The sequence below is a fragment of the Polypterus senegalus genome, chromosome 1 (genome assembly GCF_016835505.1).
Source record: "Polypterus senegalus isolate Bchr_013 chromosome 1, ASM1683550v1, whole genome shotgun sequence".
Taxonomy (NCBI): Eukaryota; Metazoa; Chordata; class Cladistia; order Polypteriformes; family Polypteridae; genus Polypterus; species Polypterus senegalus.
In genome coordinates this window covers 124,478,975-124,500,667 of record NC_053154.1, presented here as the reverse complement: position 1 = coordinate 124,500,667, position 21,693 = coordinate 124,478,975, and the positions used below count along the sequence as shown (strand labels likewise).

General features: G+C 38.7%; 1 protein-coding gene across 1 annotated transcript; it reads right to left on the bottom strand.

Annotated features, from left to right (window-relative positions):
- Positions 1-855: 855 nt before the first annotated feature.
- Positions 856-10,145, bottom strand: LOC120531774 (extracellular calcium-sensing receptor-like). The gene is made up of 6 exons (XM_039757496.1): positions 9,991-10,145; positions 9,299-9,590; positions 7,350-8,180; positions 5,419-5,646; positions 2,793-2,916; positions 856-1,766 (listed from the first exon to the last, which is right to left on the bottom strand). The coding sequence occupies exons 1-6, from the start codon at positions 10,077-10,079 to the stop codon at positions 856-858; spliced, it is 2,475 nt and encodes an 824-aa protein (XP_039613430.1). The 5' UTR covers positions 10,080-10,145.
- Between the last annotated feature and the right edge of the window lie 11,548 nt (positions 10,146-21,693).

The window sequence follows — 21,693 nt, the reverse complement described above, 5'->3', positions numbered from 1 at the left end:
TAAAAACTAAGTGATGGTTGGAGGTGGCAGGGCAGGAAGAAGTGGGTGTACTGGTGTAATGGAAGGAATGTTGGAATTGTGTGCATGTAGTGTGAAGAAAAGTCGGCATATTGAACCATTTTTTATAGAAGGTGCATGGAACAATTTCTGGGAACCATCCCTAATTCTTACCTCCAAAGGGGTCTCTCTGGCAAATAAGGAAAATGATTATGCAAGCTGTAAGAGTAGAAGTTAGCTCTAAGGAAATGAGATGTGGACAATGAACGCTAAATTTTAAGTAAACTTGGAAAGCACAGAGATGAGAATGATCAGATGAATGTGCGGAGTGTCACAGAGTGGGATGAAGAAAAATGCTGAGTTAATAAAAAAGATTAGATGGTGTGCTCAATGGAAACAGACTAAGCTGATTTGAGCAAATAGGATTAAAGGCAGATGATGACTGAGGGAAAAAGTGCACAGAGGTGAAGGTGGAGGGTATGAGGCCCAGACGGAGATTGCTGTTAGATGGGATGTTAGAAGATATAAAAAGAAAAGGCATCATCCCAAATGATGCCAAAGACTGCAAAAAGTAGAGGAAAAAGATTTGTGTACAGCAAACAAGTAAACTATATAAACACACAAAACTTGCCATTCAAGTGGTGGTGGTGATAATGATAAAAATGATGACAACATTGGTTCTGAATGTGTTTGTGGGTGAGTGTGCCTTACAAGTACCTACAGCAGCAGAGTTAATTCCTGCCTAACTTCTGATGCTGCTGGAGTAGATTTTGGCTCCACACAACACTATAGTGGAACAAGAGTATCATAAAATTGACAAAATTTTGATTAATATTTTTACATAGCAGTTGTATTTTGCTATTTGTCTGGAGCTCCTCTATTCATTAGGGCCTTCTTTGTGTTTAGCTCTGGTTTAATCAAAATGATATAACATTTTGGAGCAAATATTGCAATAAGAACACCAAAGCTTGAAGCCAAAATGGCAAATATTTCCACAGCTACTGTATGTTTCCCTGGGGAGCTTATATAGGCGGGTATGAAAGTTATCCAGACAGCGCAAAAAACTAACATGCTAAAAGTGATAAATTTGGCTTCGTTAAAATTATCGGGAAGATTTCTTGCGAGGAAGGCAATTAGGAAACAAATGGCAGCAAGCAAGCCAATATATCCTAAAAGGCAGCTGAATCCTGTTACTGATCCCAGGTCACATTCAAATATAACTTTTGAATTTTGATATTTAATGTTTTTAGCGGGGAAAGGAGGGGCGGTTGTCAGCCACATTAGACATATTAGTGCTTGAATAAAAGCCAGGATAAAAACTGTACCCCTCTGTTGAGCTACGCCAAACCATTTCATCAAATTATTACCAGGCAACGTAGCTTTAAATGCAATTATGACTACAATTGTTTTCACAAGAATACAAGAAATGCAAAGAGCAAAGCTGACCCCAAACACCACATGTCTCAACATGCAAGTCACATAAGAGGGTTCTCCAATGAAGCATAAAGCACAGAGGAAGCACAAAGTTAAAGACACCAGCAAAAGAAAGCTCAGCTCAGAATTGTTTGCTTTTACCACTGGAGTGTTCCTGTAATGCAAAAAAACTGACAGGACGCCAAGTGATAGACAAGCTCCAAAAGATGCAGTAGCTGTTAAAGTGATTCCCATGGCATCATCATAAGAGAGAAATTCAATTTCTTTCAGCACACATTGATTCTTTTCCTGATTAGACCAGAACTCTGCCAAACATCTGATACATTCTATGGCATCTATAAGAATAAGCAGTGAAATTTCTATTATAACAGTATTTTTTATTGTTATTAATATATATAAATGACACTTAAAGCAGTCAATGTTTTTGGCATACAAGTACTGAATATGTCCTTCATTAGAAAACTTAAACATTTGTGCAATTTCATCTTATCTTGGTTTTGCACTATACACATTGTGGCAGCTGGGGTTGTCACTGGCCCCCAAAAAACATCCAGACACAGCCACTTTTATTCCAGAAAATATCTTCACATAGTCATTTATTCCTCCAAACTAAAAACAATTAAGATTGTAATACTGTCTCTAATGACCAGTCCTCCAAAGTGAGCTTTCCATTCCTCCTTTCCCAGCTCTGACTTCCTGGGAATAATTCCAATGCCAAACCACTGTTTCCAGGAAGTACTTCCTGGTCAGGTGAAACCACCCAGGGAAAGGAGATTCATCCCCTAATACCTCCCCCAGGCAGCACCCACTGTATACAACTAACCAAAAATTCCCATTCTGTCCTGAGGTGTCCAAATGAGTGGCTACCCAGTGTGCTTTGATAAGAACATTGGAGGCAGCCTTCCACTGCTCCCTCTGTCATTCTGGCTTCAGTAACTGGGAAGGGGAACACCAACAATCTCAGTTGAGATTCTCTATCTTTTAAACTGTCCTCTCTGCTGGGTAAGGGCCTCCCATCTATCCCTGCCACTCACTGCTTCATCTGCCACACTGGTTGTCCATGCAAACCTACGAAATTGGAAAAAGCATGCCATACCTCACTTCCAAACCACCCACCTATTATGGTGACCTCCCAGCCAAGTAAGGGAACAATGGCCATCTCAGCTGGGATGCTAATCCATTCATGAAAACAATTATACTATGTATCATTACCAGGCTGGGCAAGAACACAGAAATGAAAAGCAGGGTTTACACCCCTCTTTGACATTACATCTTTACATAGGAGAGTGTTATTTCCCCATTCCTGGACCTGTGTATGGGTATACAGTATTCTGTGTTTATCACTAGTAAATGATCTTTACCTGTTTGGTTGCTAATTTCTCCCTCTGCGCATGGTATACAATCAAAACAACAGATTGGCTGTCCCTTTTTGGTGGCTTTTCTTGTACCAGGTTGACAACTTTTACTGCATTCAGATTCCGGAATCTGAAAGAAGCCAAGAAATGCAGTTTATAAAGTAAATGAAAAGAGCAACAACTTGAACATTGATTATACTTATTCAAAGGTAACTCCATCCATCCATCCATTATCCAACCCTCTATATCCTAACTACAGGGTCACGGGGGTCTGCTGGAGTCAATCCCAGCCAACACAGGGAGCAAGGCAGGAAACAAACCCAGGGTAGGGCGCCAGCCCACCGCAGAGCATCAAAGGTAACTGAAGTTCTGACATTTTTAAACTGTAGTACAATATTATATAACTTTATGGCGCAAATGATTTAGTTGAATTAGTATTCATTAATCAATTTTTTAAAACCCCACATTGTTAATTATAGTCAGGGTCCCATTGAGCCACAGTCTATTCTAGTAGCATTAGGTACAGGATAGAAAACTGTTTTTTTACAACTTTTGTGACCTGCAGGAGGCCACCCAAACCCACCAGCCACCAGGCACAAGTTTCACAACCACACACAGTACACTAAATACAATACACAGACACACTTTCTTCGTCTTTCCCTCTCTCTCTTGTTACTCCTTCTCTCTTGTCCTTCACCTACACTCCTCCTTCAGCAAGCACTCACCTGTTTCACAACACAACACACAGTACACTAAATACAATACACAGCACTAAATCTAAAAAGCATTTTATGATATCTTTAGATTTCAAGATATCTTGAAATGATATGCTTACATTTTGAAATATCTGAAATGAATTTTAAGATATCTTTAATGCAATCTTGAAATACGTTCCTGTGCATTTTGAGATATCTACATTTTGAGATATCTTAAAATAACTCTGTGCATTTCAAGATATCTCAAATACATTTTGAGATATCTCAAAATCACTTCCTGTACATTTCCTATTCTTTCAATGGGACTTCCTGTCTAGCTCAAAATGAATTTGAGATATCTTGAAATACGTCTTGAAATGTATTTGAGATATCTTGAAATGTGCAGGAAGTCATTTTAAGATATCTGAAAATGCATTTCAGATATCTCAAAATGAATTTGGGATATCTTAAAATGAGAAGGAAGTTATTTTGAGATATCTCGAAATATAATTTAGATATCTTAAAAAGCATTCAAGATATCTTGAAATTCATTTTTCAGATATCTGAAATACATTTTAGATATCTAAAATTAATTTCATGATATCTTAAAATGGGATTCTGCTCCATTTCAGATATCTAACAATGTATTTCAAGATATCTCAAATTGTATTTCAAGATATCTAAAATGCATTTTAAGATATCTTTAAAAGGACACTCAATTATTTCAAGATATCTCAATAGCATTTTCAGATATCTACAATACAATTTAAGATATCTCCATTTCCAGATATCTTAAAACAGCTTCCTGATTTTCAGATATCTCAAATACATTTCAAGATATCTTAAAATGACTTCCTACTTCAAGATATCTCAAATACATTTTAAGATATCTTATAATAAACAAGTAGTCCCATTGAAATAATAGGCAATTTTACCTTGAAATGCATTTAAGATATCTTAAAATGCATGAAAAGTCAATTTAAGATATCTGAAAATTCTTTGAGATATCTTGAAATGCAACACAATTATTTTGAGATATCTGAAACTGTATTTGAGATATCTTGAAATACATTTGAGATATCTCAAAATGTATTGCAGATATCTTAAAATGTAAAGGAAATTATTTTAAGATACCTCAAAGCGAGTTTCAGATATCTTAACAAGTAAATTACATTTTAAGATAGCTTAAATTTATTTTGAGATATCTCTAAATGTTAATTTGGCTTGCATACTCCCCTTCAGGTGGCACTTCTATTTCCACAGCCCCCATGGAGTGAACTCCAACTCCCAGCATGCCCTACGGGAATCCATGGAGTCAAAGCAACCCAGGGGAGCTGCCCTCTAATGTCCCAGGGGAGATAATGGCCTAACCATGCTCTCTCCCCTGGTCCTTCCATCCAGCTGGCACCCCGGCCAGAACAGGCCTCTGGCCATAAGTGACACTATCTACTTTTATTTAAAGTAAGTCACTGGACCATGTTCAATTCCAGTCATTGATACAAATCAGTTATCAGTATGAAAAATAATTATCAATCCAGCACACAATAAATAAAAATTTATATCGTCTGTTGGGCTCTTATAAAAACCGTGTAGCATATACTAGATGTATATAGCAAAACTGGTTGAATTATTTTTTTTACACCAATTGAAAAAGAGGGCAACATGGACCTCAACAGCAATGGGTCACATCAGAAATGCAGCCTGAAATCAATGATCTTTCTTTGATCATAAACAGACAGAACCACATACACTTCCTCTGAAGCAATCAACCACAAAACATGTCTTTCAACTTTAGTTGAAAATCCTTCCAAATTTGAAGTAGACATGTCTCTTCACAGAAAATATTCCAGGCTGAAAGTTAACAAATGTCTACATATATAGTACAATATTTAATATCTCCCAAACACATCATATAAATTATTCTTGATTGAACTCACTTCTGCAGTCCCAGAATTCCAATAAATGTCCTCCGTATTAAGAGTAAGTTCTTTTCCTGGCCCAGCTGACTCATCAAAAAATCCAATGCTTTTAACTTTAACACTTCCATCATCAGCTGGTTGCCAGTTTACAATGTCATAAAGAGCCGGAGGCTCGCCATTTTCATTAAACCACACTCTTTCTCCTAAATGATTGGTAAAGTTTACTCTCTTCAGGTAATGAAGAAGCTAAAAAAAAGTTAAATATACTTCACTTTTATAAAAATTGAGTACATGTTTTAATATTACATTACATGTAGCTGGCAATAGAACTTACTTTGGTTCCACCTGTTCTAAATGGTAATATTTAACAAAACAGTGCTGCTTATCACACATACTGCTTACTACACTTCAATATTGCTGCTACTTCTTTGTCTTGTATTTGCACAAAGTCTTGTCTTGTTTGTGTTTTAATTAAAAATTTTAATTTTAATTCTGTTTTTAATTCTTTATTTGCACTTCATGTTGTTACACTGTGGACCCTGAGCTTTGCAATTTTGTCTATCTGTATACTTGTATATGGTTGAGATGACAGTAAAGTTCGCTTTGACTTTGACTTATAGAGAGATGTTTTTCAGTAAAATTAGACTGACAACTTAATACATGTAATTTTAAATTTTGGACAAGCATATTTGTTATGAACAGACTGAAAATAAGTATACATCAATCCAATCATTTTCTCCAATAATAACCCTCCTTTTTGTCTACAGTGTTGCAGAAAACAAGAACCTCTGCCATTGGCAACAGGCACAGGAAACGAGTCATGGATGGGCACATTCATACCACTAGTGGCAATTAGTCACACCATGCCAGTTTAAAATCATTAAGTAACTTAGTATCCGCTACATATCTGGCAATGAGAGAGGAAAATGGAGTACCTCGAAAAAACAAAAAATATACAAAAACATGAAATCTTCTCACAGAGAATGAGCTGGTCTTAAAAAAATACTTAAATTTGGCCTGCTTTCAAAAATTGGTATATTTAAGCAGAAGCAATCTTTAAGGAAAATCAAACTTTAAGAGGTCTTTGGTAGTTTCGCTTATGATTTATTTAATAAATGTACTGTTTTCAATCTAGTCACAAGCTGGTGATGCTTCTTCCTCACAGCTCACACAGAGTTTGAATCTTAGACAAATCTGTCTGCGCTGTTCTATGTTGAATTTGCGCATTCTCCCAGTGTTGTGTGGACATTATTCTAGTAATTAGATTAGTGTTTGTTCAGTCTTTATAATTCATCTCTGATCGTGTTCAACTCTAAATTGGCCTAAGCAGATCTGAAAATTCATAACCATATTTTTTATTTATTTACTGCCTAGATACAATACAGTATTTGTATCTGTTATTTCCTACCGTGCTTAGCATGTCTTTTTGCTCGATGTTTTACATACATTTTGTCCTTAGAAACTGAAATGGTAACAAAATACAAGCAAATATTTAGCCAATTCTAATTTGGAGCCACAATGGATTAATAACTTGTTATGTCCTAATTTGGTTTATAACTATAACACACATGCTGCAGCTTTTTAAAATGAACAAGTAAAGTACCACATGCCATTCAGACTGCTATTTAAGGTTTTTAAGTAAGATATGAGCATTTCCATGAATGTTACTGATACTATTAAAATAATCAAGTTATATATCACAGCAGGTTTTCTCATTTTCCACTAATATCCATGAAACTTTGTTATATAGTAAAGTAGCACTTTTCAGAAACATTGCTGTGTGCATTACAAGCAAAACAGAATACAATGCAGTCTAAAATACTGTAAGATAACTTCAAGTGTTGCCTTATTATACTGTGTTCAAAATCAACATTTCAACTTCTGTGAAATCTTTCCTTTCTGCCCACTTGAAACATTTCTTATGGTGTCACATTAAATGTATCTCTTACCTGCCATGGTTGAACATTTTGGATATCTGCACAGCTGTTATTTTTAAAAGGTCCTTGTCCATTTTTACAAGATATAAGATCATGAAGGGAATGTGCAATGGCATATACTGCTTTGTAAATGTTGTAAGCAGCCCTAAAATTTGCAATTTCACTGTATGCAGTTTGTGTGTCTTTTAGATTTTCTTGCCCAGTGCACTGTTTAATGTAAAGTGCAGAGGTCTCATTGGTTTGATTGATATTCTCCTGTAATTTACAGCCAAACATTTTTTCCCAGAAGAGGTTCAACAAATTGTTATTGGGGTCAGAGTTAGGATGAACCTGGAGCAGGAAAGGCTTCAGCCCTGGAATTTCTCCACTTCGAATTGCAATACCTATTGTGCCCCCAAAAGAATGAAAGTTCTCCTTGACAGCAAACACTGCAGAAGTGCTCCATGTTTCACTTGCAATCCACTGCCTGCCAGTGACATTTTGATTAACAATTTCTTTTATTAAGGAGGGCAATCCTGATTCTGAAGAAAATACAACAATGACTTTTGCTGTTGACTGCTTAATTGTCTTAACTATTTGAATTACCTTCAACTTTTCATTTACTTTGGGGATCGTTTCTGAAAAAGAAATGCAGCCAAATTTCTTTACTTCCTCATTGAATGTTTTAATAGCATACTGCCCATAGTCATCATCAATTGCAATTGAACCTATCCAAGTCCATTTGTAATGTTTAATTATTTCAATCATAGCTTTTACTTGGAAGTTGTCACTAGGAATTGTTCGAAAAAATGATGGATACTCCTTTCTGTTACTTAAGCAAGAACACGAGGCATAATAGCTTACCTGAGAAAAAGTAAAATGACAAATATTAGATAGATAGAGAGAGAGAGAGAGAGAGAGACAGAGCGAAGAGAGAGAACCTGGCAGTAAATTAATAAATTTAAGAGTAATAATAGAATCCATCTTATGCAAATGCTTGACATCTTAAAAGACTGGTAACATCTGCACAAATTCATTCTGATTAATATGCAATCAAATAAATTGAAAACTGGGGAATCAAGTTTTAAACTGTGCAATATGTAATGTTATTTTTTATTTCATTCTAGGGGTGTTAACTCTTTTTCTGCAAAAGACAGTTCTGAACATTCTGTATATGTACTTATCCAATACTGCACTTATCCATCCATTTCTTAAACCTCTGGGAACTCAGACACTGAGTATTCTGTCAGTGATGGCAAGAACCGGTTTAACAGCATGTCTTTGGGATGAGGCAAGAAAGCCTTTCAGACACACAAAGAACAAATAAACTCCAAACAAAGTGCACCCTTGCCAGTAATTAAATTAGATTACAACCACAGTGGGGCAAGGTCACTGAGTAATTATACAACTGTTATTATGAGCATAAAATTATTATTATTATTTCATATCATGCATTTATTATTATGTCTGTCTGCTTTCAAAGACATGACAGATCATTAAATATTATATATTCCTGGATGGGTGTTACATGTAATATGCGATGTACTTGTACTTTCTGTAAGCACAATTGCAAAAAATTGAACATTACCACACTAGATACTAAAATAAAAAATAGGCCTTTAATTAGTCACATTTTAATTTTTTTCCAATTCCAGTGTGTAACATTTTTGTAAATTTATCTTAATGTATTAATTTAGAAAATTAACAATTGTTTTAATAAATATTAAGTTGTTACTTGTTTTATACTATCAAGAAACTTATCCTAAATATTTTCCCATATCCTTATTACATATAATTATGCTGTTTTTGATGACATTTTTAAAAAATCCACTGCATCTTTAAATTTTCTGCATGTTAAAAGGTTTATATATTTAGTCAATAAGCTGTGTCTTCCTGTATGTGAACATCCATCACCTTAAAAAGGTACTCATGGAGATAGCTTTTTAAAAAAGTACACTTTATAGTTCATTTTAAAATGTTACCATGGGAACACGATAAAGACTTAGTATTCTTGACATTGCGATGGAATGTGTTGACACAGGATCTCCAACAATTGCAACAACAGGTGGAAGCCCTTTACAGCTTAAATCTGTTACAGTCTCATCATCTCCACTGATCAAAGAGGTTGTTGCTCTGAGGCCAGAAGGCAAGTTATTGCAATTATCATATAGCCTGTAGCCCAGTGTTATATTTGGAAGAAGATTTGGATTTCTGTTTATTTCCTCGATTGCAAACACCATTGTCTGAGCCCAGTGGAATATTGAGATCTCAAAACTGTAGGGAAGAACAATTTTAGTGCTCTTGGGCATATCTTGTACAGACTAGAACAGATCATAATATATTAGATTAGATCAGATAAACTTTATTAATCCTGTGGGGAAATTCAAATGCATACAGCAGCATAAACATAAAAAACAAGAGGACAGATAATACATCCATTGAATTGATAAATAAATATTGTAAATATACAGTATATTTACAAATGCGTCACTGCAATTCATTTTAGTTCATCTTTTTTTCAGGTATAATATATAACCAGTGAAAATAATTCCCTTTTGAAAATAGTTAAATCAAATTTCTTTTTCATTTTCATGTTAATTTTCATCATATAGTTGAACAAAATTAAATATATTCTGTACCCACTTTAACACACAAATGAATATGTAATACTCACCCATCACATCTCCACTGATCAGGCTTCATTTTGAAAGAAAGGTCTGGAGCTATTGTTTTGAAATTGACAATAAAAAGTCCACCTAACATAATGTCTCCTTTTTGATATAATCCACTAAATTTAAAATTTTCTTGTATTTTGCATATTAGCTGTACAGAAGAACCAAAGAGAACAATTAAATTCAGGAAGACTGCAATATATTTCATATGTACCATAGTTAGTGAAAACAGAACTTATAATGCTGTGATTTAGAAACTTCCTTTATATAGAAAACATCTTATTCCCCAGAGATAAGAGAAAAAAAACAAAAGAATACAAAAGTTTAGCATTGATTTACTCACATATAGACAATAAAAGGGTAAGCTTCAGTTTATAGAAAGCAACACAACTGTTAATAACGGATTTCCATCTTTCTGTCTATTTTTGAATCCTCTTAATTAATTTGACCATAATAGTCTCTATTGCAGATATAATCCCATAGTAAGCAGACACACCCAATAATTTTCAAAAAGCTTGTTTACATATTTCTATTAAACATATGTGATCCTAAACAGCCACTATAATTGGTTATATTTAAAAGAAGCCTGGTGCTTATTTTCTGGTACCAGAACACATACACCAGACAGCATCAGTCAGTGGTGGTAGGCAAATTCAACTACTCCCAAACTTCAATTGAACATTTTCATTAACAACTATTCTTAAAACAAGCTATTTTAAACTGACCATAAAAAAAATTGCATCCCTGCAGTGCATGGTACAATCCTTGTGTTAGTGTGAAAATCCTCAAGTAAAAGGTCCTCTGGGTCTGGTGTTGTCAAGGGGATTGATGGAACGTCTGGTATTCTGTGTTTGAAAGTCAATTTTGGTAGAATGCTATTATTTTGTCCATCCTATGTAACACCTCAGGACATAAGTCTTCCTAGTGACTGACAAGCTTTGGGAATAGCCCCTTTTTTGTGCCAGGGTTAAACACCCATATCTCCAATATTGATAAGCCCTCTTCTGGTGGGCCCTGGTAGATGCCTAGCGAATTTGTGGGTTGTTTCTAAATTGCTCTTGAGCTGAGGCAAATATCTAAACCAGGGGCATCAGGAAATTTCTTCCTGGGGGAGCCACCCAAAGATGATGTAACTGGGGTACAAAGGTCATGGTCAAATATCAGGGCTGGTGAGGTGCATCAACTTGAATGGCCGAATGGTAAGCCCCTAAAATGAGTGTAGAAGGCAGTGGTAGCATTCCACTAATCCATCATGCAAGGGATTGGTTTGGTTTCAAAGTTTTTTCCCCAGGCACTGTGGAGCTAAGGTACCCCAAAGCAGCAGTACATTTCAGGTACCAGTTTTTCAGCTGTTGTGGTGTCACTCTGGTCAGGGACAGCAAAGCATCTGGTCACTTAGCAAACCAATGTATGGCAACTAATACAAAACAGTTTCCATCCTCAGGTGAAGTGCCAAGGATGTCTACATCAGTCTTCTACAGGAAGGATGCCCCTACCTGGTAATGTTGCAAAGGGGCACAAGAGAAATCTGCAGAGATTTTAAAGGTATTACAAGTGGTGCATGTCCCCACATACAACTCTTTATCCCTCTGGCAGCCAGTCCAATATAAATTGGCATACATATGTTGGAGGGTCTTTGAAACTCTGATATGTACTGCCTCCACCAGGCTGTGAACTGCCTAGAGTGCTGTTTTCTGGAGTGCAGGAGGGACCATGAGCTGGCTACCAGGGAAGCCTCCAACCACCTACACTATAGGGCACCATTGTGTAGTGTGAAACTCTTAATCTCAAACCACTTGCCTTTGCCAAGGGACCCATTTGGGATATTTCTTTGTAGGCTGATGGGCTACTGGACTTAACACACTGTTGAACACTTGAGGATTTGACATACCTCAATTTGTCCAAGACTACCAGTATGGATTCTTCATCAGGCTGTAGAAATGGTGTAAGGGCAAGAAGTAGTTCACCTCCTTCTCACTGGCTTCACAAGGGCAGCAAGATAGGCATTGGCAGGCTGGCTTCCAGTGGTGTCCTGAAATTGAAAATTAAACTCTTGAAGCTTCTCAAGCCACCTGGGCATCTGACCATTAGGTTGTTTGAAGCTGAGCAGCCAGGTTGATGAAACATGGTCAGTGTTACAGTAATCAATCCATTTTTGTACCACTTATGTGATCAGGTTGTGAGTAGAGGAGAGATGCCCAGGTATCCCTTTTACCTACAATCTTCTCCAATTACTTCAGAGGATACTGGGGGGATGCACAAACCAGTGTGTTTCTTCGTGCTGGTGCCAAGGCCGGATAAATGGAGAGGGTTACGTCAGGAAGGACATTAGTAGTACTGTAGTATAAGCCAGGCGTCTTCTGTCAAACTGTCAATCAAAAAGATTAATGACCTTTTAAACCCCCCTATGATGTCACACCGGAAGTCCCGCCCCCGATGACGCAATACCGGAAGTACCGACCCGATGACGCAATACCGGAAGTCCCACCCCGTCGCCCCACTGATGACGTCACTCCGGAAAGTCCCACCCCCTCATGTGACCTATCTCCGCCCCCTGGCAGTGGATGGGTGAAGGGCACCCAGTCCCCGCCCAGACTCTGCCTTGAACCCGCCCCCGGCCCCTGATTGGTTCAGGAAACCGTCAAGGTCGTTTGATGGATGTCTGCCCCCTGCTTGACCCCGCTCTCACCCCACACCCACCTGCATGCCCAGGAAACTGTCAAGGGCAGTTTGATGGATGTCTACCCCCTCCTTGAAGTCCCCACCGGCCCCCACCCACTTCCTAGCCGAAAAACAAGCCTGGGCAGGTTACAGCTTTTACCTCGACAAAGTCCCCACCGACATGCCCAGGGCATGTCCTGACAAGATCAGACATGCCCAAGGTCGTCCCTGGACCAGTCTGGTCACGTTCCCATCCGTATCATGTCGGCCTGAAGGGACTGCCTCGGTCCCCGGTGAGGCAGCATCTGACAGTCGGCCTCCCCACACTTCCCAGTCCTCTCTCCGGAGGACGTGTGATCCCTGCTGAAAGCCCTTCTGAAAGGGCAGTATAAAAAGCGAAGCATCTTTTTCAGTTCTATCTAATCTTTGATTTATGACTTGCAGCTCCAGGCTTTTTTCCCATCTCACAGACAGAATCTGCAGAAAAGACAGCCTTAGTGGTGATTCAAGCTTCCCATCTCACAGAAAAGCCCAGCTTTTAGCCGACCCCCTGCGAGCAGGCCTTGCTCTTCCTCTACACACAGAAAGTAAAGTCAGGTATGGGAGGACTCTGTGAGTTCGCTTGCAAACAACTGAGCCCGCCCGTTTCGAGCACCCATCCCCATAGCTTCTCACTTCAGCTGTGCAATTCACAAGCTGACAAGTGATGTAACTTCCAACCTGCCCCCACGCCGCTGAGGAATTCTTTGTGGTCCTTTGAAGCACCCGGAGGTTATTTTTCATCTCTTTTAAGGGAAGTTAGGATCACCCTTTTCAGAGAGCCATCTCCACTCAAATTATTTTAGACCGATTTCTCAACTATCAACTTGCTGTCTGCAAGTTCCCTTCCTCCAGCCCCAGCCTGTTCGTGAGTACCCAGAACGTCTGTCCATGGAATGTACTTTACTTTTCAAGGTGATGCATGAGATAACTAGTTTGATATAAGCCTTGTAAAAATCACACAGACGTATGCCGCAGTTCCCTTTTAAATCATGTTTGAGACGTATAAAAGTCTAGCCTGGGCTGATTGGTGGCTGATACCAAAATGTTCACATGTATACAGAGCTTAACTTTAGGGTTTATTTTCCGGGGGCTGTCTAAAATCAGACAAAAGAGCAAAACCCTAACTTTCTTAATTACATTGTCCTCCAGGCTGAGTAATGAACCACGTCCTGTACGTGTCGAGATGCCAGCCCATGCCTGTCATCCCTTACACTATACAGTATAACATGTTTGGTTACTCATTTTGTAAGTATAATATAATGAAGTTATTTTTAAAAGTAACACCATACTGCTCAAGAGAGACAGATTCCATGTGTGTTTTTGGATTTGCTGTGGTCAGTGATTTTTTTTATTTTTTGCTTAGCTCATTTCTATCACCTAATGTGCTGGTTTAACTAGAGGCCTTTAAAACACCCTTTGGCAAGCCACAACTGTTTCCAAGGCACATAGCCCCCTAGCGTCTATATGAACTTCTTAGAAAAATGATTTCTTTTATCTTTGTATAGGATTCAATGAAATATAACTATCTTCATGCAGACTATTCATGATTATTATAGGCACTAAACGAGTATGTTTTTAAAAAACGGATGGCTGAATCCTTAATATTTCCAAGTTGATTCTGAAGTGCGTGCGTATAATATAAGATGCAGCATTTTTTTTTTCTATCTACGTGTACGACAATTAATGTACAAATTCATAGGACTGAAGCAAACAATTGTAGTTTTCATACCGAAACGGTTAATCCAATCAAGTAGTTTTTGTTTCGCCGTCTGAAAATTTAAACAGGGGTCTCTCCTCTGAGAATATTCAGGAGTGGCTTTAAAGCGCAGGCCGGTGGTGCATTAACTCTGACATAAAAGTATTCTGAACTATTTGCAGAAGGGAACCACTTGTGAAATGCCTACTCTTTCGAAACGGCCTCTCTCTGTACGGAGACGCCTGTTTTAAGAGGCTGAGATAACGTAACATTTTTGCCTTATAAACTCTCATTTGGACAAGACTCCAGGAGCTTACTGTAACAGTGTTTTCATTCATTTCGCTAAATGTAATTATTTTAATACAGAATAGTAACCCAAAATCTGGCTGATTTTAGACGTGTGAGTAATATAATGAAGTTATTTTTAAAAGTAACCCCACACCGCACAAGAGAGACAGATTCCACGTGTGTTTTAGGATTTGCTGCGGTCAGTGATTTTTAATTTTTTGCTTAGCTCATTTCTATCACCTAGGAGCCTTTTGACAAAGGAAAACTCTGTAAAGGCACTTGTGCATTTAAACGGAGATTTATAAGAAAGCACAGGAGGCTATAGTGAGGTGTGCTGGTTTAACTAGAGACAGGGGATGTAAGAAGTGCTTTTCTGCACATATGAAGTTCATCAAACTAAAATCATGTGTTTAAAATCAGCAGCTTTAGCTCATGCTAGTGACCTCATAAATGGGAGCCAACAGCTCAGCACGCTTGTATAGCTCACAAAATAGCAGAGCTAATTACTCTTTCTGCTTAAACTAATGATCAAATATTCGGGTAATTCTTAATGAAACACTAAAGTGTTAGTGAACAAAAATACATTTTCAGTAGCCAAGTAAAATGATCGGATGCTTTCACATGAAAATAACGCATCTTTAGAAAATAAAGCATCTAAAAGCATCTTTGTAAAGGTCCAATTTTAAAACATCATAAGAAAAATCCTTGTTTCCAAAAGAGTTCTGCCCATTTTTCCAACAGTTTTCTTGACTGATCTTTGGAATCATCAGGGCCTTTCTGATCACATCCACCCCAAACATAGCATAGAACTTAATTTCTGTACTCATTTTAAATGATAATAGCCAGTATAAAGTCCCTAAAGGAACTGGAGACATCTGATATCTTCTTTCATATATGTTTTCTTGCCAGCCCAAGTCGTTCAGATTCTGCTTACAACACAAATGTATGATTATTTTTTCTCAAATGGCCAAATCTTTGGCCTGCTAATCATGAAAAAATAAATACATAAATAAATCAGATTTTATTCTCATGACACTTTATTTGCATATTTTATTATACCTACTTAATTTTTATCGACATTTATCTATCTCTATATTTATTTTTTTGTACCAGAAGATAAAGTTAATTTGTTTTGGGTTCAATAGATGTATTTTTCATATTTTCGATTCTTGTTTTCTTTTTTCACATCTTCGAGCCCCTTTTTGTTACTTCGCACCCCCTAGGGGGATCGCCCACAGGTTGAAAACCACTGTTGTAGGGTTTTATTTGTAAAACACTCTGCGGCATTTCAAGCTAAATTAGATTCCCTTGTTTATTCAGCCGTTCATCGGTGTTCCATTTTTGTTATAAATTGTATTTAGTCTCTCTTTATTTACTAAACATTTTATATGATGATTAGAAAACAGTTATCTTGTTCAGGCTTTAATTTAAAACAGCATTTTCATCAACAGGTTATAACCACTTTGGTACTCAGGGGGCTTTGTATGATACAAAGTTTTAGAAATTCTGTTAATGCTTGGTAATAGCCTTCCATTTTACAGCAGTTATGAGCCCCTGAAAATAAGAACGGTTATAGTAGATTATAGGAGCCTGTACACTACAGGGCTGATGATTAGGCTTTGGACACGTTAGGCCAATCAGGATGGAAAATGTTTTTAGTGAATAGTTACATCATATCTATTATATGCGTTAGCACAAGGATTACAATTTTACTAAAACTGTGAGGTTTTATTCTTTCTTTTAGGTAGTCCAGGTGACATAGGACAGCTGTCATTGAAAACTGCTTTTCCCCTCTGTTTGTGAAAAAGCACCCTTGGATTTAGTAGCATTCAGGGTCAAGGGATGTAAGTTTGAACTGTGATTCCAAGTGTCTGCAAACTTCTTGAATACGAGTCCAAGGGCCAGGGTTTGTGCAGGGATCATAGTCAGGGGCAGAGTTAAACTAGACATTATTATTCCAAAATGAAACATTGACTCGCCCCTATCACAAAGATAAGATAGTAAAAACTAAAATTTACAAATACTAAGTACAGAGGAGATTAAAAACATCTTAAGACCGGATCAACAAGGGATCACCCCAAGCTCACACACACTACAACAGAACCTACGTGTTCTGAGGTATATTATCAGCTAAACTGTCATCTATGTAGGCAGTTCCACGGGATTGCAAAAAGTTGCGGAAAACATTATTTAACATCTGCTAGTATGAGGCTAATTAACATTAGCCGGTTATTGTTAGAATCTTATCTGACACTAAAAGTGAGGCTTGTGTTCTTCCTGATTCAGGAAGAACATTAAATATTGGAGTTTAGAATATGAACTAGACTAGTAGTCTTGATGGTAAGGACATTTGTGCCAAAATAAAATAAATTAAGTTAATTATGAAGTAAATAACCACATGAACAAGTGGAGTGATTACAATTTGAAAAACTGCCGTGATGTATAAAAACATTTGAAATAAATAAGCTTTTTGACATGCAGTCTGGAATAGTCTGAATGTGTCTTAAAGAGTTCATTTTTAAATAAAACTTAAAAAGGCAAATTAAAAATATTAAATCTGAATAAAACACAGAAATATCATTTAATTATATCAATTAGGGTTAAGTATTATCAAGCACCGGGATCTATTTATAAGGTTTATTTAATTTAGTTATAAACAAAATGATTGTTGGCATTTTGCTTTGAAAGTAACAATAGTTTAATACAGCTTTAAGAATTAGAATGCAAGACAAACCTCTACACTCTATAACAAAATGTTGCTGTTCCAATAGGAATATCTTGGATCTTAATTTTATTTTAACCTTTTGACAAGAAACCCCTGGTCAGGGAAATATACCACCTATATATTGAAAATGAACAGTGCCGACATGCTAACTAAATAGATATAATCTAAGATATTGTAGAATATGGTCCTGGGCGCTAACCCCATGATTCTGACCAACTAAAGGGTCTGCACTTAATTATCCAACTTCCTGCGGGTGCTATGGATCTTGTAATGGAGACTGCAAAAGATTCTATAATCTTTACTCTGTAATGGTCCATATGACGGAGATCTAGCGCCCGGGTCCGCAGTGTTAACCAGTCATAGGACATGATGTTCAAAATTCACCTAGGGTTTTTCAAATGATATAGGACAAGTGCGGCGTCATAGGGGGTGTGGCTTAAAGGTCATTAATCACTTTGATTGACAGTTTGATAGAAACCACCTGGCTTATACTACTGGCATCCAGTGTAAAATTTTGGCAAATCAATATGTGGACAATAATACAAATTTCCATACCGGATCAGTCGAGCCCCGGGTTAACAATGACCTCCACCAGTACTGTTAGCTAACAGAGTGCTGGCGGAAATTGGACTACTGTTGGCCCGAAGAAGAAGAAGACGGGGGGAGACGTGTCCGGAGGCAGGAGGAGAGAAGGAAAGTAAAGAGAGTGGAACTGAGGGTAGGAACTTTGAATGTTGGCAGTATGACTGGTAAAGGGAGAAAGTTAGCAGATAGGATGGAGAGAAGGAAGGTTGATATATATTGTGCGTGCAAGAGACTAAATGGAAGGGGAGTATGGCCAGGTGGATCGGAATGTGGATTCAAATTGTTCTATCATGGTGTGGATGGGAGGAGAAACAGGGTAGGAGTTATTCTGAAGGAACAGTATGTCAGGAGTGTTTTGGAGGTGAAAAGAGTGTCAGGCAGAGTAATGATTATGAAGCTAGAAATTGGAGGTGTGTTGATGAATGTTGTTAGTGTATATGCACCGCGAGTTGAGTGTGCAATGGGTGAGAAAGAAGATTTTTGGAGTGAGTTGGATGAAGTGATGCAGAGTGTACCCAAGGGACAGAAAGTGGTGATTAGAGCAGATTTTAATGGGTATGTTGGTGGAGGGAACAGTGGAGACGAGGAGGTGATGGGTAGGTATGGTGTCAAGGAGAGGAATGAAGAAGGTCAGAGGATACTGGATTTTGCCAAAAGGATGGACATGGCTGTGGTGAATACTTTTTTAAGAAAAGGGAGGAACATAGGGTTATGTACAAGAGTGGGGGAAGATGCACACATGTAGATTACATCCTATGCAGAAGAGTTGATCTGAAGGAGATGGAAGACTGCAAAGTGGTGGCAGGGGAAAGTGTAATTAAGCAGCATAGGATGGTAGTCTATTGGATGATGTTGGACATCAAGAAGAGGAAGAGCGTGGGGGCAGAGCCAAGGATCAAATGGTGGAAGTTGAAAAAGGAAGACTGCAAGGTTGAGTTTAGGGAGGAGGTGAGACAAGCACTGGGTGGCAGTGAAGAGTTACCAGACAGCTGGGAAACTACAGCAGATGTAGTAAGGGTGACAGCAAGAAGGGTACTTGGCGTGACATCTGAAAAGAGGAAGCAGGAAAACGAAACCTGGTGGTGGAATGAGGAAATACAGGAGAGTATACAGAGGAAGAGGATGGCAAAGAAAAAGTTTTTATAGTCAGAGAGATGCAGAAAGTAGACAAGAGTACAAGGAGATAAGGCGCAAGGTGAAGAGAGAGGTGGCGAAGGCTAAAAAAAAGGTGGCGAGTTGTATGAGAGGATGGACAATAAGGAGGGAGAAAAGGAACTGTACCGATTGGCTAGACAGAGGGACAAAGCTGGGAAAGATGTGCAGCAGGTTAGCATGACAAAGGATAAAGATGGAAACGTACTCACAAGCGAGGAGAGTGTGTTGAGCAGATGGAAAGAGTACTTTGAGAGGCTGATGAATGAAGAGAACGAGACAGAGAAGAGGTTGGATGATGAGGTGATAGTGAATCAGGAAATGCAACGGATTAGCAAGGAGGAAGTAAGGACAGCTATGAAGAGGATGAAAAATGGAAAGGCCGTTGGTCCAGATGACATACCTATGGAAGCATGGAGGTGTTTAGGAGAGATGGCAGTGGAGTTTTTAACCAAATTGTTTAATGGAATCTTGGAAAGTGAGAGGATGCCTGAGGAGTGGAGAAGAAGTGTACTGGTGCTGATATTTAAGAATAAGGTTGATGTGTAGGACTGCAGTAACTACAGGGGAATAAAGTTGATGTGCCACAGCATGAAGTTATGGGAAAGAGTAGTGGAAGCTAGGTTAAGAAGTGAGGTGATGATTAGTGAGCAGCAGTATGGTTTCATGCCAAGAAAGTGCATCACAGATGCAATGTTTGCTCTGAGGATGTTGATGGAGAATTTTAAAGAAGGCCAGAAGGAGTTGCATTGCATCTTTGTGGACCTGGAGAAAGCATTTGACAGGGTGCCTCGAGAGGAGCTCTGGTATTGTATGAGGAAGTCGGGAGTGGCAGAGAAGTACATAAGAGTTGCAGAGGATATGTATGAGGGAAGTGTGACAGTGGTGAGGTCTGTGGTAGGAGCGACGGATGCATTCAACGTGGAAGTGGGATTACATCAGGGATTAGCTCTGAGCCCATTCTTATTTGCAATGATGATGGACAGGTTGACAGACGAGATTAGACAAGAGTCCCCGTGAACTATGATGTTTGCTGATGACATTGTGATCTGTTGCAATAGTAGGGAGCAGGTTGAGGAGACCCTGGAGAGGCGGAGATATGCTCTAGAGAGGATAGGAATGAAGGTCAGTAGGAACAAGACAGAATACATGTGTGTAAATGAGAGGGAGGTCAGTGGAATGGTGAGGATGCAGGGAGCAGAGCTAGAGAAAGTGGATGAGTTTAAATACTTGGGATCAACAGAACAGAGTAATGGGGATTGTGGAAGAGAGGTGAAAAAGAGAGTGCATGCAGGATGGAATGGGTGGAGAAGCGTGTCAGGAGTGTCAGGATATCAGCAAGTGTGAAAGGGAAGATCTACAGGATGGTAGTGAGACCAGCTATGTTATATGGGTTGGAAACGGTGGTACTGACCAGAAAGCAGGAGACAGAGCTGGAGGTAGCAGAGTTAAAGATGCTAAGATATGCATTGGGTGTGACAAGGATGGATAGGATTAGAAATGAATATATTAGAGCGTCGGTTCAAGTTGGACGGTTGGGAGACAAAGTCAGAGAGGCAAGATTTCATTGGTTTGGACATGTGCAGAGTAGAGATGATGGGTATATTGGGAGAAGGATGCTAAGGATAGAGCTGCCAGGGAAGAGGAAAAGAGAAAGGCCTAAGTGAAGGTTTATGCTTTGGTGAGAGAGGACATGCAGGTGATGGGTGTAACAGAGCAAGATGCAGAGGACAGAAAGATATGGAAGAAGATGATCCGCTGTGGTGACCCTAACCAGAGAATGAATTGGAGCTGTTTTATTCTGAGTTCAGGGCCATGATTGCTTTTGATAAAAGCTGTTTTTAAGACGGTTTGTCCTGGTTTTTATTGGTCTGTATCTCCTGCCCAATGGCAAAAGCTGGAAGAGGCAATGACTGGAATGTGATGAATCCTGTGAAATGCCTATTACTTTTTTGCAGCATCGTTAGGTGTAGATTTATTCCAGAGTGCGGAGTGTACAACCAATTGTTTTCTCCGCTGTCCTGACGACCCTGTGGAGCGCTTTCCTTTCTGAGGAAGTGCAGCTGCCATACCATTCACACAGTCTGTATGTTAGCACGCTCTCAATGGAACAGTGATAAAAAGCAAGAAGCAGATTTTTGAGGAGATGGTTCTTTCTGATGATTCTAAGAAAATAGAGTCTCTGCTGCACCTTCTTCAGCAGCCCCTTGGTGTTGGTGCTCCAGGTCAGGTCATTCTCCAGCTCAATGCCCAGAAACCTGAATACCGGGACCCTCTCCACACAGGCCCCGCCAATGATGAGTGGCTGGATGTCAGTTTTGTTTTTTCTAAAGTCAATAACAAGCTCCTTCGTTTTTGTGGTGTTGAGGAGCAGGTTATTGACTCTGCACCACTCTGACAGCCGCTCTACCTTGTCCCAGTATGCCAGCTCACCCTCCTTGCCCGAGATGAGTCCGATCACCGTCGTATCAGCTGCGAACTTTATGATCTTGTTGCTATAATGAGTGGGGACACAGTCATATGTGTTGAGGGTGTAGAGGAGTGGGCTGAGCACAC

Bases quoted from the DNA above. Each gene is read 5' to 3' on its own strand.
- LOC120531774 (XM_039757496.1), bottom strand. From the start codon at position 10,079: ATGTTAGGTGGACTTTTTATTGTCAATTTCAAAACAATAGCTCCAGAC. The intron at 9,591-9,990 runs GTGAGTATTACA...TCTTCCCTACAG, and splicing joins GATCAGTGGAGATGTGATGG to TTTTGAGATCTCAATATTCC. The intron at 1,767-2,792 runs GTAAAGATCATT...TTATTCTTATAG, and splicing joins AGAAATTAGCAACCAAACAG to ATGCCATAGAATGTATCAGA.